This window comes from Peromyscus californicus, unplaced genomic scaffold (assembly GCF_007827085.1).
Source record: "Peromyscus californicus insignis strain IS unplaced genomic scaffold, ASM782708v3 Scaffold_6__1_contigs__length_162567912, whole genome shotgun sequence".
NCBI lineage: Eukaryota > Metazoa > Chordata > Mammalia > Rodentia > Cricetidae > Peromyscus > Peromyscus californicus.
In genome coordinates this window covers 4,920,612-4,944,401 of record NW_026294584.1, presented here as the reverse complement: position 1 = coordinate 4,944,401, position 23,790 = coordinate 4,920,612, and the positions used below count along the sequence as shown (strand labels likewise).

General features: G+C 38.1%; 2 protein-coding genes and 1 non-coding gene across 12 annotated transcripts in view; 2 read left to right on the top strand and 1 right to left on the bottom strand.

Annotated features, from left to right (window-relative positions):
* The window catches only part of Magi2 (membrane associated guanylate kinase, WW and PDZ domain containing 2), a 1,438,220-nt gene that overhangs the window by 281,401 nt on the left and 1,133,029 nt on the right, over positions 1-23,790 (top strand). The window lies entirely within an intron of this gene.
* On the bottom strand, positions 3,067-3,168 carry LOC128100181 (U6 spliceosomal RNA). The gene has a single exon (XR_008214699.1). It is a non-coding gene; the product is annotated as a U6 spliceosomal RNA (small nuclear RNA).
* On the top strand, positions 17,450-18,136 carry LOC128098738 (jupiter microtubule associated homolog 1). Its single transcript, XM_052720135.1, has one exon. It carries the CDS (start codon positions 17,558-17,560, stop codon positions 18,020-18,022), a length of 465 nt encoding a protein of 154 aa, XP_052576095.1. The 5' UTR covers positions 17,450-17,557; the 3' UTR covers positions 18,023-18,136.

Here is a 23,790-nt window from a genome sequence, read left to right as displayed (position 1 = left end):
AAGTTGTTTAATTGATCTTGATTTAACTTTGGGAAGTGGTATCTATTGAAAAAAATTATCCATTTCCTTTAGATTTTCCAGTTATGTGGAGTACAAGTTTTTGAAGGATGATGTAATGATTGTTTGAATTTCCTTGGTATCTATTGTTATGCTCCCCTTTTAATTTCTGATTTTAATTGGTATTCTCCTTCTGTCTTTTAATTAGTTTGAACAAAGGTTTGTTTATCTTGTTGATTTTTTTCAAAGAACCAACTCTTTGTTTTATTGATTCTTTGTGTTTTTTATTGATTTGATTGATTTCAGCCCTCAGTTTGATTATTTCCTGCCATCTACTCCTCTTGGGTGAGCTTGCTTCCTTTTGTTCTAGAGCCTCAGCTTCGAGGTGTGCTGTTAAGTTGCTAGTATGAGATTTCTCCAAATTCTTTGTGCAGGCACTTAGTGCTATGAACTTTCCTCTTAGCACAACTTTTATTGTGTCCTGTAAGTCTGGTATGTTGTACATTCATTTTCACTGAACTTTAGGAAGTGTTTAATTTCTTTCTTTATTTCTATCTTGACCCAGTTTTCATTCAGTTGAGAGTTTTTCAGTTTCCATGAACTTGTAAGCTTTCTGTTGTTTCTGTTCTTGAAATTAAGCTTTGATCCACGGTGGTCTGATAGGATGCAGGTCTGATTGTATCTGTTGAGACTTGCTTTGTGATAAGTATGGTCAGTTTTAAAGAAAGCTCCTTGAGGTGTAGAGAAGAAGGTATATTCTTTTGTGTTTGGCTGAAATGTTCTGTAGATATCTGCTAGGTTCTTTTGGTTTATATTATCTTTAAGCTCCAATATTTCTCTATTTAGTTTTGGTCTGGATGACCTATCCTTTGTTGGGAGCAGGGCATTGAAGCCTCCAACTATCAATGTGTGAGGGTCAATGTGTGATTTAAACTTTAGTAATGGTTCTTTTAAAAATGTGGGTGCCCTTGCATTTGGGAAGTAGATGTTTTGAATAGAATGTCATCTTGGTTGATTTTTTCTTTGATGAGTATGAAGTGTCCTTCTTCATCTCTTTTGATTATTTTTGGTTTGAAGTCTATTTTGTTAAATATTAGAATGACTATATCAGCTTGCTTCTAGGGGCTATTTGCTTACCTTTACTTTGAGGTAATATTTATCTTTGATGTTGAGATGTGAATGTTGTATGCAACTGAAAGATGGATCCTGTTTTCACAACTATTCTGTTTGTGTCTTTTTATTGGGGAAATGAGTCCATTGATACTGAGAGGTATCAATGACCAATGATTTTTAATATCTGTCATTTTGTTATAGTTGTTGTTGTTGTTGGTGATATTATGTGTGTGTGTTTGTCTTTCTCTCTCTCTGTCTCTGTGTGTGTGTGTGTGTGTGTGTGTGTGTGTGTGTGTGTGTGTGTGTGTGTGTGTGTGTGTTTTGTGTTTCCCTTCTTTTGGTTTTGTTGACCTGAGATTATCTATTGCTTGTCTTTATATGAGTATAGTTTACTTCCCTGGGTTGGAGTTTTCCTTCTATCTCTGTCTGTAGTGTGGTGATATTTTGTTTGTGAGCTAACAAATAAAGTTTGCCTGAAGATCCAAGTGCAGAGCTAAGCCACTAATTAGCCATAGAGGCCAGGCAGTGGTGGCATACTTCTTTAATCTCAGCACTCAGGAAGTGGAGACAGGAAGTAATGCGGTTGAGTGGAGAAAGGAATATTAGGCAGGAGGAGACAGGAGCTCAGCCCCCTTTCAGGCTGAGGATTCAGTAGAGGTAAGAACCCTAGTGGCTGACTCTGCTTCTCTGATTTCAGCACTCCCCCTAATATCTGACTTCCATTATTTATTATTAAGACCAATTGGGATTTATGCACCACTGTAGGGCTGGCTTTGTGGATAGATATTGTTTAAATTTGACTTTATCATGGTTTATCTTTTTTTTCCATGTCGATTGAAAGTTTTGTAGGGTATAGTAGTCTGGGCTGGCAACTGTGGTCTCTTAGAGTGTACAGCATATCTGTCCAGGCTGTCTGGATTTTAGAGTCTACATTGAGAAGTCAGATGTAATTCTAACTGCATTTATTTGTTACTTGCTCCTTTTCCCTTGCAGCTTTTAATATTTTTTTCCTGTGTGCAATATGTTCTTATTGATTTTGTTCTTATGGTGTTTGTGTTCTTATGCTGGTGCCTAGAAATCTGGGTTTGGAGTGATTATAGGTCCTGGTGCCAATTTCTGGAGTTTGTCTTTGTTGGATGGGCATTTTGTTCCTTGTTTTCTGTTTCCTTTCTGGTCAGTGGTTGAGCAGGGGATCTCCACCTGAGTTGGAGGCTGGACTTATGGTGGCCAAAACATATGGAACTGGAACACTTCACAAAATTTTTTAAGTATAATTTTTTTAAACTTCTTTATTGACTCTTTGGGAGTTTCACATCATGCACCCCAATTCTGTTCACCTCCAAGTCCCCCCATATCCTCCCCTCATCCATGCCACGCCCCTCACATAAGGAAACAAATCAAAGGATGCAAGCAACTGAACAAAAGCAAAAGCAAAAAACACTTCAACATAAAAGTCTCTTTGTTTCTCTTTCTTTCCTGCTTCTCCAACACCTCTTCATTCATCCTGCTGGCAATGGAGACTTCAGTCTGCCACATAGTACACCCCATTGTCCCATCAGTTTTACTGGCAAATGTTTATTGCAATAGTCACTGGTCTGGGTCAAGGCCTCTGGTTTCTGGTACACCATCATCACTGGATCCTCACTGGAACTCCTCTGGGGCATAACCTGTGGCTGCCACTGTCTTGCCTCTCAATGGACACTACAGCAAGAGATCTGGTGCCAGCACCACGCTGGAGAGATAGCCCCCACCCCTCACCACAGGCCAGGATGAACTGACACTGAGGGCATGCATTCACAAGAGCTGACCCCACTCCTGCGACCAAGGTGGGTGGCCACAGGGGCCTGGACTCACCGGCTTGGCTACCATCCAGGCCCACAGCTAGGCCTTAGGTTGACCCACCCTAGTATCTACTCCATCTAGAACGTGCTGTAACTACTGGTCCTGTGGAATGATACCCACACGATCCACTTCACAAATTCTCATGTCATCCTTTTACAAGTGCCATGCTAATCTTCTCTGTTCCAATTTTAGCAAATGTGCTGCAGAAGCAAGCACCTGAAGGGATCTTTAAGACCTGAGATCCACCACCAAAAGAGATTAAATTGCATTGATTTGGATCTAGCCTTTCTACAAAAAAAACATACTTTTAATGCTTTCAGCTCACACATGTACCATGTCTTAAGGTGCAGGGTGATGTCCAAGCAGCAGGATATCACAGGAAACTCAGGTCTGATCATTTTAATTTCGCCAGCAATGAGCACCCAACAGTGTTCCTTGCTCCTTACTCCACTTAGGAGCTTCCATTACTATGGTTTTCTGTCTTAACAAGAATTCAGAAAAATAGCCTGATTTTTCTCTGAAGTGCTAGCCCTTGAACAGGTTTCCAGGGGATAGAGTTCTCTGAATAATTTCCTAGTATGACATTCACTTCATAATATTCATCTTTTCTCAAAGGAAGACTCAGCTTCTGGGAAGTTAAATGAGTTGGATTAATGGAGAATGATTCATTCATCAATTAATTGATTTCTTTAGAAAACATCATCGGTTACTAGCTATATAATCATCTGTTGTTAGCTAAAAACATATCTCTGATTTGGTACCTGTCTTAGCTAGGGTTTCTATTGCTATGATGAAACACCATGACCAAAAAACAAGTTGGGGAGGAAAGGGTTTATTAGGCTTACACTTCAGCATTGCTATTCATCACCAAAGGAATTCAAGACAGGAACTCAAACAGGGCAGGATCCTGGAGGCAGGAGCTGATGCAGAGGCCAAGGAGGAGTGCTGCTTACTGTCTTGCTTCCCATGGCTTGCTCAGCCCACCTTCTTATAGAACCCAGGACTAGCAACCAAGGGATGACACCACTCATCATGGGCTGGACCCTCCCACATTGATCACATGAGAAAATGCCTTACAGCTGGGTCTCGCAGAGGCATTTCCTCAACTGAGGCCCCTTCCTCTGATGACTCTAGCTGATGTCATGTTGAAACACGAACCCAGCCAGTATAGTATCCAACTCTATTATAAAGAAAGCTGATGCAGGCAGCATTCCAGGGTCTAGGCATCCCTTGCTACCATCATGATCACCTGCTGATGAGAGCACAGCTGCCCATTGTGCCTTTTGTTCTCTTCTATGTGCTGTAAATTTTCTACCATAAAAACTTGTAAAAATAATCTTTGTCGGGGTTTATTGTTGTTGTCAATGGGAAATCTCATTCCTCTGAATGGAAGCCAGTAGACTTTGTTAGATCCATAGAGCCTTCTGTCTGGAAATGTCAAACCAATGGGTTTGTAATTTCATCATTCCTCCCCAGAATCAATGTCTAAGATACTCTACTCACAAAAGGGGAGAGATGGTAAGACATACTCTGATTACTGATCAGCAAAGCTGGGCACAAACTCGAGTTCAACAACATCTGCATTGTTGTTCTCCAAGACCACCTCCTGCTCATGAGCTGCCAGGACTTTGGATGTTGTCTCTTGGTCCTGCCTGCTTTCTTTCTTGATGGATTCTGTTAAGTTTATTACCATATTTTCCTACTTTTGAATCATGTTACATATCTGGGACAAGATATTCTGAATTTTCATTCATTTCTCTATCACATGTCAGATCAAGTCTCATTTCTGTTTAAGGATGAAAAAAAAACAAAACAAAACACCTGAAATGTCAACTACAGTGAAAGTGTCTTAAAATTAGTGGAATTAGAATTTCAGTTAATACTCATTTCAGTTTATAAAAGATTGAAAAAATTTTAAAAATATTTTGTTTTATGACTTGTACAAGAAACTCATGTGAGGGTTAAGAAATAAAAAAAAATGATTGTAGGAGCCAGAGGGGTCAAGGACACCACAATAAAACCCACAGAACCAGTTAACCTGGGCTCACAGAGACTGAACTGACAGCCAGGGAGCCTGTATGAGACTGACCTAAGCCCTCTGCATATATGTGACAGCTGTGTAGCTTGGTCGTCTTGTGAAACTCCTAACAGCGGGAATAGGGACTGTCTCTAAGTCTTTTGATGGCTTTTGGGACCCTATTCCTCATACTGGGTCACCTTACCCAGCCTTAATACAAGGGGAGGTGCTTAGTCTTACTGCAACTTGATATGCCATGATTGTTGATACTCATGGGAGACCTGCCATTTTCTGAACAGAACACAGAAGAAGTGAATTGGGGGGTGGGAACAGAGGGGGTCGGGGGAAGGACTAGGAGGAGAGGAAGGAGAGGAAACTGCAGTCAGGCTGTAAAATAAATAAATAATTTTTTAAAAATTTAAAAAAGAAATAAGTTGTCTTGTCTCTTATAAGTTATTTCACCAAATAAATATAATCATTTTGTACATTTTTATGACCTACCTGCAGTGACAGTAGACGGCTATATAGCTGGTATAATGAAAAATCTGTCCAGTTTTTAGATTTAAAAAAATTAATTGACAAATTACTAATTCCATTAATTCTATGGGATATAGTGTGATCCTTTAATAATATGTATATATTATAAAATATTTTACATCAAATCAAATAGCATGTTTACCACTTCAGGTAAGCTTTTGTAATTAGAATCAAATGTATTCTTTTACCAATTTTGAAATGTGCAGTATTCATTATTATTAATGGTCACCTCCTGGGCAATAGAGGTCGAAGACTTATCCCTTCTCACTGGAACCTAGTGCTCTTTAGTTCACTTCTTCCCACTCTCCCTCCTCCTTACCTCTTACCTCTGGTAACCACTGTTTTCTCTACCCCGGATGTCTTTATAGTCCACACACCAATGTTCTGCTGCTCCTGGCTTATTTCAGTCATGCTCTGTCTTCCAGGTCATCCAAGTTGTCACAGACTCTTCTTTTGAAGGGATAGGTAGTGCTATAAGGTTTTTATGTGCCACATTAAGTATCCACTTGTCCTTTGGCAGTCTCTGAGTTCTCTTGTACTGTACCTGTACCTTGAATAGTGCTGCAGGAATCGGGCAATTAAGATATTTTAGTTTTTTAGAAATGATGTGAAACTTCTTTGAAAAAATTCTTAGGAAAATTAAAATGACACTTCAGAGTGGGAGAAAATATTTTCAAAATTTGTGCTTTGAAAAAACTTTACAGCCACAGCAAAAAAAAAAAAAAATGTAGGGGGCTAGAGGCATGGCTTAGTAGCAGAGTGCTTGGCTAGCATGTAAAAGGTCCCATCAAACTCCAACATCACAAAAAGTGCCAAGAGAATTGTACATACTGTTTGACAGAAGAACATATAGGAGTCTCTCTCTCTCTCTCTCTCTCTCTCTCTCTCTCTCTCTCTCTCTCTCTCTAATGCACAATTAAAACTTAAAATAACAAAATATTGTAAGTTTTTTCAAACAAAAATGATAGAAAGATCAAAATGTTTAAAATGCTGACTAAAATCACCAACACTGTAATAAGATCAACCTTAGTTTTGCTTCCTTTAGACTAAATCTATTTAAATATCTCAATTTAAGTGAGATTCAACACATACACCCCACAACCCCCATGCCTCCCACACACCCCCACATCCCCATACCTCCCACGTCTCCCACACACACCCACATCTCCCCCACACCTCCACACCCCACACCCCCATATCTCCCACATCTCTCCCACACCCCCATACCTCCCACATCTCTCATGCACACCTATATCCCCTATGCCTCCCACACACCCACACACACCCATACCTCTCACGCACCCACACACCCCCATACCTCCCACATCTCTCACACACACCCACACTCCCATACCTCCCACATCTCTCCCACATACCCCTACATCCCCCACACTCCCCACACCCAAAAGTTGTCTCAGTAGAGAACAAAGACTTGGGTCTTTAGAGCCTTCCTCTTGGCCAGAGGCTGTTCCATGAGAGAAAGCCATGCTAGGGTAAAGGGCAGTTCCTAGTGAGGCTTATTAATGTTCCCCTGACAATTAGAATCCCAGGCATCCAGATTATGGTTGTTTCTACCATGTAGATGGGATTTTTACTGGGATTTTCAGAATGTGCATGGTTCTTTGAAATTTCTGTTTTTTAATTTCATTTAAAAATATTTGGCAAAATATTTAAATGAAATACTTTTATGATAAAATAATTCTAGTACCCATGGGTTAAGAACTAAACAACTAAACATCCATAAAATCAAATATGTTTAAACCATCAACGTGTGTCAGGGATATTTCTGTGTCTTAATAGCTAAAGATACTGGAATAATACTATGTGAGGAGGTTGACACCAAGGACCCCATAATACAGTGTCCTGACTTCTACGAAACGTAGTGATAAAGATTCCCACTTTATTTTTTATCTTTCAAAGGAACTCTGAAAGAATCTCCAACAAATAAAAATGATTGCAATGGAGTTTATGTAGGAGTAATATGAGCTTATCTCCCTGGAGACAAGGATAAGAAATGAGACTTTGCTCTTTTTCCTATTTAATCTGTTTAAAAATAGGAAAATACATCAATCTGAAAATATTAGTATATGCATTGGGCTAGGAATATCTTCAACTAAACCAATCTTTCCACTGTTCCATCAAGACAAAAAGGTTCCACTTGAGGACTCTTGCAGTTCTCTCACTGTGCAACACTTGTGCGTACACCCCCATGCCCAGGCCCTGTAAGACCTCCCAGTGAGCCAGCTATCTTATTGTAGATCGCACCAAGGTGACCCCTCCTTGATGCTTCCTGCTGCTTAACTTTTCTCAGGCAAATATATTTTCGCACAAATAATAAATTTTCTAAAATAAATCTTTAACATTTATGCTAATTGCTTAATCATTTAGTAGTTTATAAAATAATTAACTTTCTAGAAATATTTACCTCATACTATGTAGAAACCCTTCTTTAGTCACATTATGACAATAGATGTTTTCTCTTGCTTTGGGGGTTAATATTTTCAGAACAGAATACAAGAAGCAAAGATTGAGCAGAGGAAAATGTCAAACGGTATTATGAATCTATCCCAAAAGATCCTCTGGACCTAAGTCAGACTGAGAGGGTCAGACCTTTGTCTGTGCAGTGGGTGCTTAGCACATGTAGAAGAGAGCAGGGATCAGAATCAGTCTGAGATCACACAGATCTCAGTAATGCATCAGAAAGATTTGTTAAAGTAGTTTGAAGATGATTTTAGGAAACAAACAATAATGTCAGTGATACACTGTAATATTTTATAAATATTCTGAAGTGGTCTTCTTTTAAGTATACCAAAGCTATTTTAATATAGTTCTTTAATATTTTCACAATCATCAAAACCTATTTTCCAGTTTTCATTAATCAACATAACTGCAAATCTCTTCAACTTTTTTATTCCATCATTATCACTAGATAATATGTACTGCTTTCACTAACTGATGATGATCCATTATTATGTGTATCATCTAAGACTAGTTCAGTACACAAAGATGAAGTCATGGGAGTTTCCCATAACTATTACATATGTAAAAAGATGTCTAGAAATAAGGGACTTTCAGGTTCCTATTTTGTTCAAAATTATATAGCATAATCTTTACAAAGTAAGAGAAGGTGTCATATTTAGAGAAAATATATGTACCAGTTAACTCTCTCTTGGGAAGTACTCTTGGACACATGGTCTAAAAGACAAACATAATAAACTTAAGGTACAGACAACTTAAATAAAAATAAAATTACCTCCAGGAGAAAATGAGTATTATAAAGTGTACACAACCCTTCTTGTGCTTAAGTCAGTTTGTGGAAATGTATAACTATTGGTGAAAATTCAGATAATGCTATTCTCAACAAAACTATGAGCTAGACAAATTCAAAGACCTTGCAAAGTTTCAAGATTAAGTGGTGTCATGCACACTGTAAGCACTCATCTGTTGGCTGTCATTGTTACTATTCTTACATCTTTCGCATGATACCTATAGCATGGCAGAGTACATAGAAATGTCTCATCAAAATAATTTGAAACTGAATTGCAATAACAGAGTTAATCTCTTCCTAGAAAATAGCATGGAGGCAATCACAAGCACCAATCTGAAGGCAGGGAAGACTATTAAGTGAAAATACAGCCATTAGCTTATATTTTCAGTCAGAGGATATTTCTACTGTAAGTCATATGACTCTTAATGTATTTCATTTGAATTTATATGTAATCATTAATATTTAGGGGATAGAGTATGATAAACACTTGCTGTAAGTAGTGATCAAATCAGGGTTATTACATATCTATCACTTCAAACATTTATCACGCCTTTGTAATTAGGTACCTATAAAACCATGTTTTCTGGGTATTTGATATTTAAAATGAATTGTTGTTAAAGACAGCTAAGTATATTATTCTGAGTTGTCACCTTATTTGGCTATATTTTCATTCATCACAACCAAAATCTTCTGTGTTTTACGACCTCTTTTCCCTTCCTAGTCTCTGATCAATTTTCTACACTACATCTCCAGAATAGCTTATATAGCTTTCACACACGTGAAAATTGACAGCACTTGTCTTCTTGTCTTTTAATTATTTCATTTAAGGTGATATTTTCCAGGTTCCTCCATGCTGCTGCAAAGGAAAGATTCCATTTGTTTTAATGGCTGGGTAGTCTTCCACGGAGTAGATGCAACACCTTTTCCTTCTCCAGTCGCTGGTTTATGGACACTTAAGTTCTTTCCCTTTCTTGACTGTTATGAACACTGCTACGATAAATGAAGAGATGGGAGTACCTTTGGACATATCGATTCATTTCTCTCCATATGAATGCCATTTTTATGCTCCAGTTGTTGTATTTTAGGTTTTTTGAGTAACTTCTTTCCTTGTGGCTTTCCTAATGTGTATTCCCACCAGCAGTGTAAAGCAGTTCTTCGTTCCTCAAGTCATCATTGGCATTATTATTATTTTTTTTAATAACAGCCATTTGGATTAGGGTGAGATTTTACTTCATGGTGGTTTGATGTGCATTTCTCTGATGACTAAGAGCAATAAGTATTCCTAACATTCTTGCCAGCTTTTTTTCTATGTCTTCTTTTGTGACATGCCTACCAAAGTTTCTTGCCCATTTTCTCAATATGTGTTTTCTTCTAATCAGTTGTTTTTCTTTATATATCTGTTCAAATGTACAGTTTGTAAATATTTCTCCCATTCTATATTTGTTTCTTGATTTTTACGGTTTTATGAAGAAGATTTTTAATTTGATATAATCCCATTTATTTCTGATTTGTTTCCTAGATTTTCTAGGTTGTATTACAAAATAACCTGTCCATACCAAGGTCTAGAAGTATTTTACTCTGTAAACATGGTTAATACATACAATGATGAAATCTCAAAAATGAAAACTGCTGATTCTGCAATGTACATATGTGTGTATACATGCCTTTGCCGTATTTTCAAGTTTCCAGTGTTTTCAAACGCGTAGCTTTAATTTGGTGCAATGATTTAAACATATAGGAATGCACTGGCATGATAAAACACAGATCTCAGAAAAGAATTCCTAAGCCCTCATTGACTAAGAGATCCTCCATTTAGTCCATGATTCAGTTAAACTCTCAGGACTACAGTAGAACTAAAAAAGTGAGCGGTGTGCTCCTTAAGGACTTCACCATCGTCAGTTTGAGTTGTCTACAGAGGGCAGCAAAGAGCTTCAGCACAAGGACCAGCAGGCTGGGTCAGCACTTAGTGGCTGTTTCCACAACGTTTTAAACACTGTGAGAAGTGCCATTGTCAAGGTTCAGTTTGCTAAACCACATGATCTTGTTTGTCACAAGAGGATCAGAGCAGGGTCTCGAATCAGCTGCTTGGCTGAGATCACAAAAGGCAAATCCAGCTTTCAGTGTATCCAACATTTCATTAAACTGTTCAAGAGCTTGCAATAGAAACGTATTTTTGTTTAGAAGATTCTCACAAAAATGTCTCAAAATTAATTATTTTCAAATTCTCCTGAATACGGATTATGGTACGTCATAAAAATTATAAACTAATAGCCTTTAATAATGATAACCAGTGATATTCATGCATAGTCTATAATGCTTTAAGGTGAATTTGATTTGGGTTTTTCCCAGTATTAAAACTGTATCTCTAATTCTCCATTTTTCATTTATGACATTAAAAAAATCCAAAATTTATCCAGGAGTCCACTAGCCATCTGTGTCCGGCATACTGATTCATAGAATCAGATCAGGCTTGGTTCTCTGGAGTTTGCCTTGCGTGCGATTTGCTTACAATGGGTCTCTAAGGTCAGTATTTGTAAAACAGAAGGAAGGAAACAATGTCAGGACATACAGGGCATAAGGAAAGTGCTAACTGCTGTGTAGACCCCAAAAGATGGCCCTTCAGAGATCTCATAAATCAGACTGCAGGGACAAGTCCTTTAGTTTTTCCATCCGAGTCTGCTAGTGGGTGTGGGCTCCCCAGCACCAAGTGAGACATTAGGCAAGATGACCCAGGCAGTCTCTGCTAAGACACCAGGTATTATTTAAAGGGACATTTGAGTCCAACTCCACTGTGTCCACCACATTCATTTGAAATATAAGTAGTCAACACACATTATACTAAACCTGAAAAGATAACATTTACATTTACGTTGCGAGCTTTGTTATCTTACACAGTATTAACTTATTAACTTATGTTTAATGGGAAGCTATTATCTTATCAGGTTTGTTAGCTTCTGGAAATTTTGGTTCCTAGCAGGTGAAACACACTATGAATGAAAACACCAGAAGTGAGCACTACCTCCAAGGTTTACAATAAGAAAAAACTCTTTAGCACAAAAGGGAAAGTAGCGAGAGGATTGCTTAATTGTACTTAAATGAATGGTTTACAACACCTTCAGGTATCCATTTTTCAAAGAACCAATTTAGATAAGGAAAACAAACGAATGTGTTAATTTGAAGCCATTCTAATCTCCTCATTTAGGGAACTCATTAGAGAACCAGAGTGTGGCAGGACCAGAAAGGCAACAGGGAGTTTGGTTGGCTTCAAAGTAAATGGAACTGTTAGTGTTAGAGAAAGAATATACACTTATTTAAAGTGTGTGGACAAACAGAGAAATGAATATAAAGAAGAAATTTTAAATTAATCACAATCTCCACTATGTCTCCACTCAGAGAAAAATCACTGTTTACTGACTTTCTTCCAATCATCTTTCCTGCTTAAAAGTAGAAAGTTTTGATTCAGCTTATTTTGGTTATAGACTGATTTTTTTTCTATTCCATTTAAATGTATTCAAATGACAACATGCATTTACTGCAGGTCGCTCTACTTAACGGCGTGCGGAGCATATAATTAGCATCATTATAAGAAATAACAAGAATAGCTGAACTATGGTGCATATTTCAAACTACTCCTTTTGGAGAAATTCTATAAAATGGAATTACTGGGTCAAAGAAAAATAGCATTCTAGGTCCTAGATATATTTCTCAACAGGAAAAGTAAATGGTGTGTATCAATTTACATTGACTCTAATAAAGTTTCCATCTTTTTCGACATTTCTTACAAAATTTGATAAGAAAAGGACCATTTTGTTGCTTTCTATTTTTAATTTTTTAGTGAATGTAAACATTTCTATTCAATTCTCTGCTCTGAAATGGTCTAGAGTGATGGTTCTCAACCTTCCTTATGCCATGGCCCTTTAATACAGTTCCTTGTGCTATGGTGACCCCAACCATAAAATTACTTTTGTTGCAACTTCATAACTGTAATTTTGCTACTCCTATGAATTGTAATGTAAGTGTCTGTTTTCCGATGGTCTCTGAGAACTGCTGGTCTATAGTTATTGAATCCGTGCTTTTCAAATTGATACGTAAGTTCTGTTTATATATTAAGGCTCTCTTCCTGTCTTTGTTGAGGACATTATGTTGCATTGGCTTATCCATGTCCCTTCACTTTTGACTACTTTCTAAACTATAGACTTTAGTGGTGAGAATTCAAGTTAGTGATCCTCTTTCTTTGTGATTGACTTTTGAAAACTTCAACTATTCTTTCAGAGCTGGAGAATGCATGGAAATTTGCTATAATGATTTGTTTAGATTTTTGATACATCTTTACCAGGAAGGCAAAATATAGTTAATTCATTTCTTCAACCATGTATAACAGAAGTATTCACTTTTTTATTTTTATTAGAGCTTGTAGTAAAGAAATCCATCTATATAATAATCCAGAATACATATGATACACATAGACCATATATAGATCATACATACTTGTAACCGAAATGAAATAATATAGATTATTGCCATGGCTCTTGGATGTGCCATAACTAAAAGGTAAGACTCTGTTGCAGAAGACATCACACAATTTTGCTGCAAAACAAAAGAAAATCAGATTGGTGTTGATGAAGACTTAAGTGATTCCTGCTGGTGCATGTTGCTAGAGGAGAAAAGACATGGTCTTATCCAAGACTGGACCTTAAATGCTACAAGACTGATGTTACAGTCAGTGTGCACTTTGGTGCAATGGTGGCAGACTGTTTATGCTCTTTTGATTAGATTTGAGGCCTGTTCCACAGAGGGGAATTCATATTCATTAATGTAAAAATTGTAAAACTAGTGTTTTTAAGTCCTACGCCTGAAATAAAACCTATTGATGTTCATGTTGTCAAATAGCCTTCTATATATTTATGTTTATATCCATAGATTTGTGCTGCTCCCAACATTGGTCAAAAACATTTCTTATAGTGAGAAGTAGTTAATGCAGAGGCATAATGCTCTTCAAAATGCTAAAAATAATTGACTCTGAGTGCTCACTCATGGATGGGGCATCTTACACCAGCTCCTCCGACTGCCTCAAGGCTCAGGGAACACTGGATAAGAGACATGGGAAGAATGTAAGTCAGTAAAACGGGGATAAGTGATGTGAAATTATGTCCTCTACACATGACACAGATGGACTCACAGTAGCTGTGGTTGCCTACATAAGATCTGACAAAGATCCAGCATGGACTTAAAACTACAGCATGGACTTGGGGATCACGCAAGGCCCCATCTGTCACTGAGGAGCTATATGTAGCTGATGGCTTCTATTAAAGTGGCGTCACTTTTCTTTAGATGTGAGGCAACTCTTGGGTTGCCTAAACCAGAGTGGATGACCCTAGGCCTATGAACATATAGGCAACACTAACTGGACTCAGTGAGTAAGGAGGACATGAAGTTAGGGGGACATGTGGTAGGGAGGTCCCAGCAGAAGTGTGTTTGGAGAGTTGATGGGCGGGTACAACCAAGAACCATTATATACATGTGCAAAAATTTCAAAGAATAAATAAGAATAAAAATCCTGCTCCATAAGTGCTGTTTTTTATATAAAATTACATTTAAATTTTAGTTCTATAATGTATTTTATGATTTTACATGGCAAATTCCTTCCACATCATTGTAAATTTTCACATTCAAGAGTGTTATTCAGTTTTCCAGGACTGTAACAGATGCCTAACAAGCACATCTTAAGAAAGGGGATGTAGATGTGGAGATGTCTATGTATGACACATTGACAGCTGGGTGGGTCTGCTGCAGCACACTCTATCATGGTGAAAATGCATGGCAGAGGAGGCTAGGTCACTTCAAAGGGAGACCCCCAGTGACCCAAGAGCTCTCACTGGCTTACCTCTTAAATGGTCCTCCACATCCCAACCATGTCAAGCTGGGAAATGTGCTTTAACATGAAACACTGAGAGTCAACTCACTGGAGCAGCACTATCTGTTTTGCCGTGGGAGGAACATGCTGTGTTCTTCCAGCTCCTTGAATGTTTGATACATTTCAGTGCCAACCTCTGTGTATATGAGGGAGCTCATTCATTACTTTACAGGTTTTCTGTGAATTATACAAAAAACACTTTTTCTAAAAAATGTCTTTATATAAGAAAATTAACTATTAAATTTTGTTGATTGATCTATTTATTTTAAGATACAGAATTATATCAATAATGAATGGCAGTAATATTAATAAGTATATAGTAGTATAAACCCATGCACTATTCCCTTTGAGTGTTACCTTCTTTGAATCAACTTTAAAAATCATATCCAATTAATATAATATTTTCCATACTAAATAAACAGGCATTTAATTTCTCCTTTGGATTTTTACCTGTCTGGTAAGTGTGCCCCTCATGTTTCTTACCTATTTGCAAATGTTGACATTTTGAAAAGTATATAAGCTGCCAAAGATGATAGATAGTTTCTATTCTTAACATTAATTGAATGTCTCTAATGCCAAACTGAAAGAAAAAATTATCTAACTGTAGCTTAACAATTCACAGCATTGCTCTCTTTGGCTTATAACTTCCACTGCATTTTCTACAACCCACCCTTATCTTTTAATTGTATAATTCTGTTTAAAACTTTCTTTTCCTACACCCATCTGCTCCTTCTCAACTTCTACAGATATGACAGAGTTAATCAATTGACCTTAAATAAGGATTAGATTTTTGGTGATTGACTACACCTGGGTGGTAGAGATGCCCAAGGAAACTAGGTTGTAAATTGCCAGGGAATATGTGATTGGACAAGCCCTGAAATTATTGCATTGTATTTATTTAATTTTTGAGATCTCATTTCGAGCAACTTTGGCCTTGAACTCAGTATGTGGCTAAGAATGTCCCTGAACATTCCTCCTGCCTCCACCTGCCTCTCCAGTGCTGCTACTGCAGGGGTGTCACTGGACCCCATTTTGATGGTGTATAGTAGACAGGCACTCTTCCAACAGAGCTGCATCATAGCTCCCTGGAACCTGAATGCTTTGAGGGAACTACTAAGGTGTGATGATATGCCTGTAACAACGTCAACATGTGGTCCATCTCAAAAAAGCCGACATTTCCCTTAAAATTCATGCTTTACAATCCAAAGATAGGTGTGGCCAGGCATTTGGGAATCAGTGAAAGTAGGTAGCAGTTTGGAATACCACTGAAAGCAAGAAAGTGTGGTTTTTCTGTTCTTATTTTAAGTGAGATCAACAAAAACTAAGGTGAATTTTTTTTTATACTTATCATTCATGTTTACTTAATGAAAACTTCACAAAAACAGTGAATGATAATTATGGAACCGTGGAATGTGTTGTGTTGTGTTGTCTGTGTGTGTGTGTGTTTTGTATGGCTATATTACATTAAGTGGATAGCTTGCGCTAATATATTTTGTTATAAGAAAAAATACAAACAAATTTTTGTTTGGGGATAAAGTGGGACCTACCAAAAGTTCATATGTTGTAGCTCTAACTCCTTGTGTATTATAATATGACCCTTAGAAAAAAAGTCATTGTAGATGTAATTATTTAAGATGAAGTCATGGTGGAATTAGCCTCTAATCCAATATAACTGATGTTTTCCAAAGATTTGAACACAACCTGGTACATGGGGCAAATGCCACAAAATAGTGGAAACATGATGCTCTGAAAGTAGGAAATGAGCCTGAAATAGAGCCTTCCTGAACGTTTCCAGAGAAACATAGCCCTCAATTTCAGACTTCTAAGTTCTAGAACTGTGAAAAAATATGTTCCTATTTTCCTCAACCCACAGTATATGGCATTAACAGCCCGGTAAGCTAATGTATCCTCCTACTGTAACCAATAAATTGACAGATTTTATTCTTGAAAACAAACATAAAACTTATAATGGTTTATGATGTACATTGGGAACACACACTCCATAAAGTGAATTGTAGATAATTGTTCTGTAATCACAGCAAGATGTAAATGTTAGTCTACTAAGAATGTTGCCTAATGGAATGACTTCTCTCAATTATTTTCATTTTAAATAATATTCATTTTCTTTCATGGAGTTTTATTTTAATTAAGGATCAAATTGTTCAAAATGTTCCCTCCAAATCCCTTATCCTGGCTGATAGGCTGAAAAATCTGAATATTCTAAGTGGTATAATTTTTGAAATCTCAATGGTATATTTTACAATCATGATTATTCTTCTTAGAAATGAAATTTTGAATTAAGTAAGCTATGCAATAGATAGCCTTAATTTTATGCATTTATAACTGAACATTAAACTGCTATTTATCTGCAAGTTCAAGAGACAGTATGCTATAGATAATCAAATATTTTGTATGTTTATTTAAAACATGAAAATATATTTTACTGTAAGATCTACAAATATATTTAATCATTTGACTTTATAATACATATCGAGTACTGAGAGTTATCTTCAAGCTACTTTTTGAAATTAACGTTTTTGTGAATGGTAAGGTGGCCCACCAGTTAAGAGAACTTGGGGTTCTCGCAAAGGACCTGGGTTCAGTACTCAACACCCACATACTGGCCCATAAACACATGTAACTCCAGTTCCAAGGGATCCAGTGCTATCTTCTGGCCTCTATGGGAACCTTATACACATGGTAGATATATGTGCATGCATATAAGGCACTCATACACACAAAATAAAAATAAATAAATGGGCAGAGGCTCGTGGAGCGCGGCTGGTCTCGATTGCGGAGCGGTCTACGCCGTTTGGTCCCAGTCCCCTCGGCGGTCTCCCTGCGCCAGCCTACCTCGCCCCTTGGCGCCATGACCACTACCACTACCTTCAAGGGTGTGGACCCCAACAGCAGGAACAGCTCTCGGGTTTTGCAGCCTCCAGGTGGCGGGTCCAATTTTTCACTAGGCTTTGATGAGCCATCAGAACAGCCTGTGAGGAAGAACAAGATGGCCTCTAGCATCTTTGGGACACCTGAAGAAAACCCTCCGTCTTGGGCGAAGTCAGCAGGTGCCAAGTCTAGTGGTGGCAGGGAAGATTCGGAGTCGCCTGGAGCACAGAGAAGTAACTCTTCTGAAGCAAGCTCTGGAGACTTCTTAGACCTCAAGGGAGAAGGTGATATGCATGAAAATGCGGACACAGACTTCCAAGCCAACCTGGGGCAGATGGAAGAGAAGCCTGTGCCTGCTGCTCCTGTGCCCAGCCCATTGGCCCCGGCCCCAGCGCCATCCAGGAGAAACCCCCCTGGTGGCAAGTCCAGCCTGGTCTTGGGTTAGCTTCTTCTGTTGGAACTCTCTCCTGTTTGTTTGTTTTTCCATGCTTGTGAACTGCACAACGTGAGCCTGACTGTACATCTTTTGGATTTGTTTCATTAAAAGAGAAGCACTTTATGTATTGCTGTCCTTCCCCCCCCCCCCCTTCTCCCACTTTCTCTCTTCCTTTTTCTTGTCTGACTTCTGGGTCTGTGGGCCATGGCATGAGTGTTTTCTAGTAGTAGACTGGAGTAGTAGACTGTTTTTAAGAACAAATGATCTGGTTCCTGATGTTGTTAGAGACGCCTTTGTACCAGGGCTTTTGATGCTGTACATGGCTTACTGTGGTGGGACAGACAGCAGCTGCAGTCCTGCAGCCCCTGTACCAGTTGTCTGTGATGCACGCTCCTTGGTGTCACCCCACCATCACAGTGTCGTTGGCTAAGTGCACCTTCCTGTGCCATGTGGAATGATAAAAGCACCCGCACCTCACCCTGCTGCCTGCAAAAGGAAAGAAGCCAGAGTGCTGTGACTGGCCAGCTGCTAGGCAGAGCCATCAGGTGCAGAGGAAGGCTTCAGGTGTGTGAGCAAGCTGCCTGGAGTTGCACGGTGAAGCACACAAGGAGGCAGTCCCAGAGTGGGGCTGGTGCACGGGTCCCACAGGGACATCCTAATGGAATAACTCAATGCCAAGTGCATGACGCTGGTGCTTGACTATGAAGACAGTCTCATCCTTGAAACTTGTACTTCTCAGTCCTGGACTGTTGCTTAAAGTAAACAATGCCCACCTTTTGAAGCTAAATAAATAAATAAATAAATAAATAAATAAATAAATAAATAAATAAATAAATGTTTAAAATATAATTTTAATGATGAATAATTGTTTTCTGCTTAAACTCTGGTTATCAACTTTTATGTAAAGTCTAACTAAAGGAAATTAAATTTTTAATAAACACAAAATGCAGGGTGTATAAATAACTTAGGGGAAACTGCAGAGATTTTCATGAGTGTTTACTGAGTGGTTTCTGGGCATTTAATCCGGTAATATACAAATTCAAATGACAGGGCCAGCAAGATGCCTCAGTAGGTAAACATGCTGCAGACCAAGCCTGATGACCCAAGTCTGATCACTGAAACCCACACTGGAAGGAAATACTTTACTCCACAACGTAGTCTTCTGACCTCCACAGCTGCACCATTGCACACATATGCTTTCACATGTGTGCACACACGTGTATATAGGAATAGTTTCCCTTCCTGGAAGATTTTAATTGGATTTAATAGCTGCAGATCTTCAGTATGTTTGACTGGCAGTGTATCTGAGGTTGGTATATATTTTAATCTTGTAAAAATGCAATTATAAGCCTAGTAAATGGTCATATGAAGGTTTCATAAACTATACATCTATTTTTTGAGCAAAATGAAATAGGAAAACATAAAAGATCTTCTTGATAGGTATTTCAACAAGGGATCAGTCATGTGCTAGAAAGCCCACCCATCAGGTCTTCACTAAGTGCTGAGGGACTAGCCATGAAAAGGCCAGGAACTTTCCACTGCCAGTGAGGTGGGAGACATCTTCCTCTGCTTTACTATTAGAATAATAGTTGAATGAAGCTTGAAAAGTCTTCATACTAATAAAAACAATCTTTAAACTCTATGTGGTTGAATATTTTAAAATATAATATTCCAAAGTTTCAACTCTAATGGTTGGTAATATTTGGAGATAAATTTCTCCAAATCTCACATTAAAATTTAAAGAGAAACAATAAGAATCTTTTTGCTTTCTAATCCCTTGCATTAAAATGCACATTCCATTTCCCTCTTTCACTATTTTAATGAGCAGCAATCCTAATTACCTACAAGTGGTCCAGCTTACAAGGAGCTCCAAGAAATGGCAGGGTCTAAAGAGGATCCAAAGCAGAGCCGTGTGGTAAGGAACCAGAATAAAAGGGGGAAATAGAGCAAAGATGGAGATGGAGCCTGGGTAATTTTGATAATGTCAAGATTAAAAAGCTTCTCAGGAAGAAAGTGGGGCCCACCCTGCACTCCCATAGACTACATGGTCCCAATAGATGTTAAGACCCTTGGGTGGAAGATTGTCTGCCCATCACCCCCACTAACTGATTACTAATTACAAAGGGGAAATGCTATCTTATCCATTTATCATAAGACCATCTGATTTAGGGACCTCCTCCTTGTATAGAATATGAATCAATCACTGTCACTTACATGAAATTTTCCAAAATATTTAAATTGAGATTTTGTTTGTTTGTGTTTTTATGAAATGTATAACATTAAATTGAAACAAATCAGATAAATCTACAACACAGGCCGTTCCAAAGACAAAACTGACTGCTGTGGGATGTCCTGTATGCTATGACTGATTGATAAATAAAATGCTGATTGGCCAGTAGCCAGGCAGGAAGTACAGTGTAGGCGGGACAAGAGAGAGGAGAAGGCAGGGGAGAAGAAGACTGAGTCAGGGGACGCTGCCAGCCGCCATGAGGAGAAGCATGATGTAAGATACCAGTAAGCCACAAGCCACATGGCAAGGTATAGATTTATAAAAATGGGTTAATTTAAGATATAAGAACAGTTAGCAAGAAGCCTGCCATGTCCATACAGTTTATAAATAATATAAGTCTCTGTGTGTTTACTTGGGGGATGTGAGTGGGAGAGATTTGTCCCGAATGCCGGCAAGCCAGGACACAAGGAAACTTCAGCTACAACTGACCTGCCTTCCAAATGACATGTGGGCATGGAAAAGGGGAGAGTGGTGGTTCCAGATCAGGTTTGCAGGATGTGATGAAATGCTGTATAGCATCAGAAAATTAGTTCATAATATAAGAAAAATAGTTAAAAGTCATTTAATGACAATTAAATATTAATATGTACTATGTGGTAGAATATATTAACAAATTATTGTCAATTTTTTTTAGTTTTCACAAGGGTACTGAGGGGTATAGGAAATTGCCTTTAAAAAAATAGAAGCTGAATTTTTGAAGGTGTCTGCATAGCATAATAGCTACAGCTAACCTGCACAATTCTTAAGTAAACACACCCAAACACATGCATGCACAACCTAACCTATGTGGAGGAGGATTGAAAAATCTCTCTAGTGACCTAAATGTAGTCATTGCCGTGGTACACATTTCTGTGAGTTTTAAAATGTCCTTTTTAAAAAGATGGTCTGTGCTAGGAGAGGGAGTGTGAATGTCTCTTACACACTCAGTGAGATGTGTCTGACTAGACTGGGCCAGGAGACAGCTTCTGTTCCCTTGTTGGGAGACTGTCTAACTATTTCACAAAGGATTAAGAATGAAACCAGGTGTAAAAAAATTTAAACAGTAAGAAATAGTGTGCTTAACAACTCTTGGAAGAAGTTACCAATTAAGATGAAGAAAAAAATGAGTTTAGAAATCAAAGGGAATGTGGATTTGAGATATGTGTGTGTGCATGAGTGTATCAATGCGTTGTGCATGAGTGTGTGTATGTGTATGTGTATGTCTCACTCTTCTTTATCTTACTCTCATTTTAAGAGTGAAGAAATGATTTTTAGTCCTGATAGGAAAGTTTCTAGAGAGAAGAGTGGAAACAGAGTACAGAGGGCTGTTGTAGGAATTTTGAAGTTAGCCGAACATGTGTAAGAACCATAAAAAAAAGGAAGCAGAAATGAATTTCCTCGGACTCAAGCTTTGAAGACCTCAGTGTATGGTCCTTCTGAAGTTCCTGTAAAAGATTTACATAATTTAAATTATCTTTTATTTTAAAAGGCGCCCCAGTCTCAACCTAGATCCTTCCAAACCCACATCCACATGTATGGTAAGGTATTATTAAATAGGAACAAAAAATTCTGCAAGCCAGAGAATCATCCAGAAAGCTGGCTGAAGCACAGGCCCAACAGTGGAACTACATCTTTACTTTATCGATGACAAAAGCAGGATTTATGACATGCATGAGTTCCAAGCATCAGAGGCTTTTGGCTCTTCTGGCACTAGGTTTTAAGACTAAGATTTTCTCTGCACCAATGTGAACTTTCTGTTAGCCTGTATTATAGGCATTAGCAGAAATTTTCACCCTGTCCTGATTAGGGATATGAAAATATTCATCTTGATGATTCCTTGGAGTAAAACATAAATGAGTTTGAACAGAGCCATCAACCACATTTTCATTGGCTGAGACTGAGGTTCTGTCCTACAACCCACCTTGTTGGTCTAGTGTTTAATAGATACATCGGAGCATTTTGGATACCATAACACAAAGAATGTATTTATTAATCAACAAACAATCACAAACATAGAAAAACAAACCAAACAACACAAATTCAATATATCCTGATTTCCAGCATCAGGAGTCTTGGCAGCTGCTGGCTAAGTTCTTTCAAGGTCTCATTGGGCTGAAATAAAGGTATTTCCTGGGGCTTTCAGCTCATCAGAGGCTTGGCAATCTTCCAATGTCACCAACTGCAGACAGTCTCAGTCCTTGTGATTGTAAGGGGCAGTTCCTGTGTTCATGCCTTTTTAAAACTGTAATTGTTTTGAGTGTGTGTGTGTGTGTGTGTGTGTGTGTGTGTGTGTGTGTGTGTGTGTGTGTGTGTACAGCTTTTCTGTAGCCTCTAAAGATCTGAACTTGGGGCTTTGTTCTTGCATAGCAAACAATGCACTCACTGAGTCATCACTCCATGCCAGCCCCTGATTTCTTGCTACATATCAAGAAAAGGTCATGTTTATCTCTAGTGGCTTCAATTGTCCTCCACAAATACCTGTCTCTATAGCATGGCAGTTTTCTTCTTCATGGCTAGGTGTAACTTTCTTCAGCAAGCTTAGTTTGTCTTGCACAGTATAACATCATCATCTAGTGACTTTAGCCTTTATGGTACAACAAAACCAAATGTAGGTTTAAAAGCATCATAATCATAGTTCTACCCACATTCAGAGGGCAAGTGTGGTATGATGTGGGTATGGCAGGGCCCTCTTAGAATTCTGTCTACGGTAAATGTTATATTTATAGGTTACTTTTAGGCATTTTACGCCTGGAGAAATCTGAACATTTTCTCATAATTGCATTTCAAAAAAATTTTGATCTTCAAACCAGCACCAGCTTCCCCACATGCTTTGTTTTATGTCTGTTCTAACAATCAAGAAACACACAGGACAAGCTCCATTCCTCCTGAAACAGGAAGTTTGTTACCTGTCTTTGATCTGACTGTAATTGCCTCATTTGCTAATGTTGCTTCTCATTTTTTAGAGAATCTGTAATCGTTTTCTTTGTGGAGATTATTATCCTTTGAATATGTATATTTCTGTAAATATTCAACTCTGCTTTGTGGAAGTAAACAAAGATCTTGTCTGGCAGTTGAACAGGACATGAGCGTATAACATGGCATTGTGTTAGACTGTTAAAAGGGCTGTGCCTACAATAATAAAGATTAAAACACTACGGGGAGTATGTGTTTGTGGCTTTTGTAGGTGTTAATTATGTTGTCAGCCTGAAAAGGGAAAATCCAACCTCTTGAACTTGTGTCTTGGTACATTGGCCAAGGATCTGATTTTAAAAAGAGAGAAAGACATTATTATCCAAAATGTGGTTGCTGTTTTTATTCAGTCCTAAATATTTTTGCTCCTTTACAATTTTTTTATTTTTATTTATTTTTAATTTGGACATGCAGGTTGAAGCAGACACCCTCTTGAGATCTCAAAACTGCAAGTGCTAGCAGATTCACTGAAGTGTTTTCTTAGTGATGAAACATGGACCAGATTCTGAGAGCCTTTCTAGGACTTTGATCACAGTAG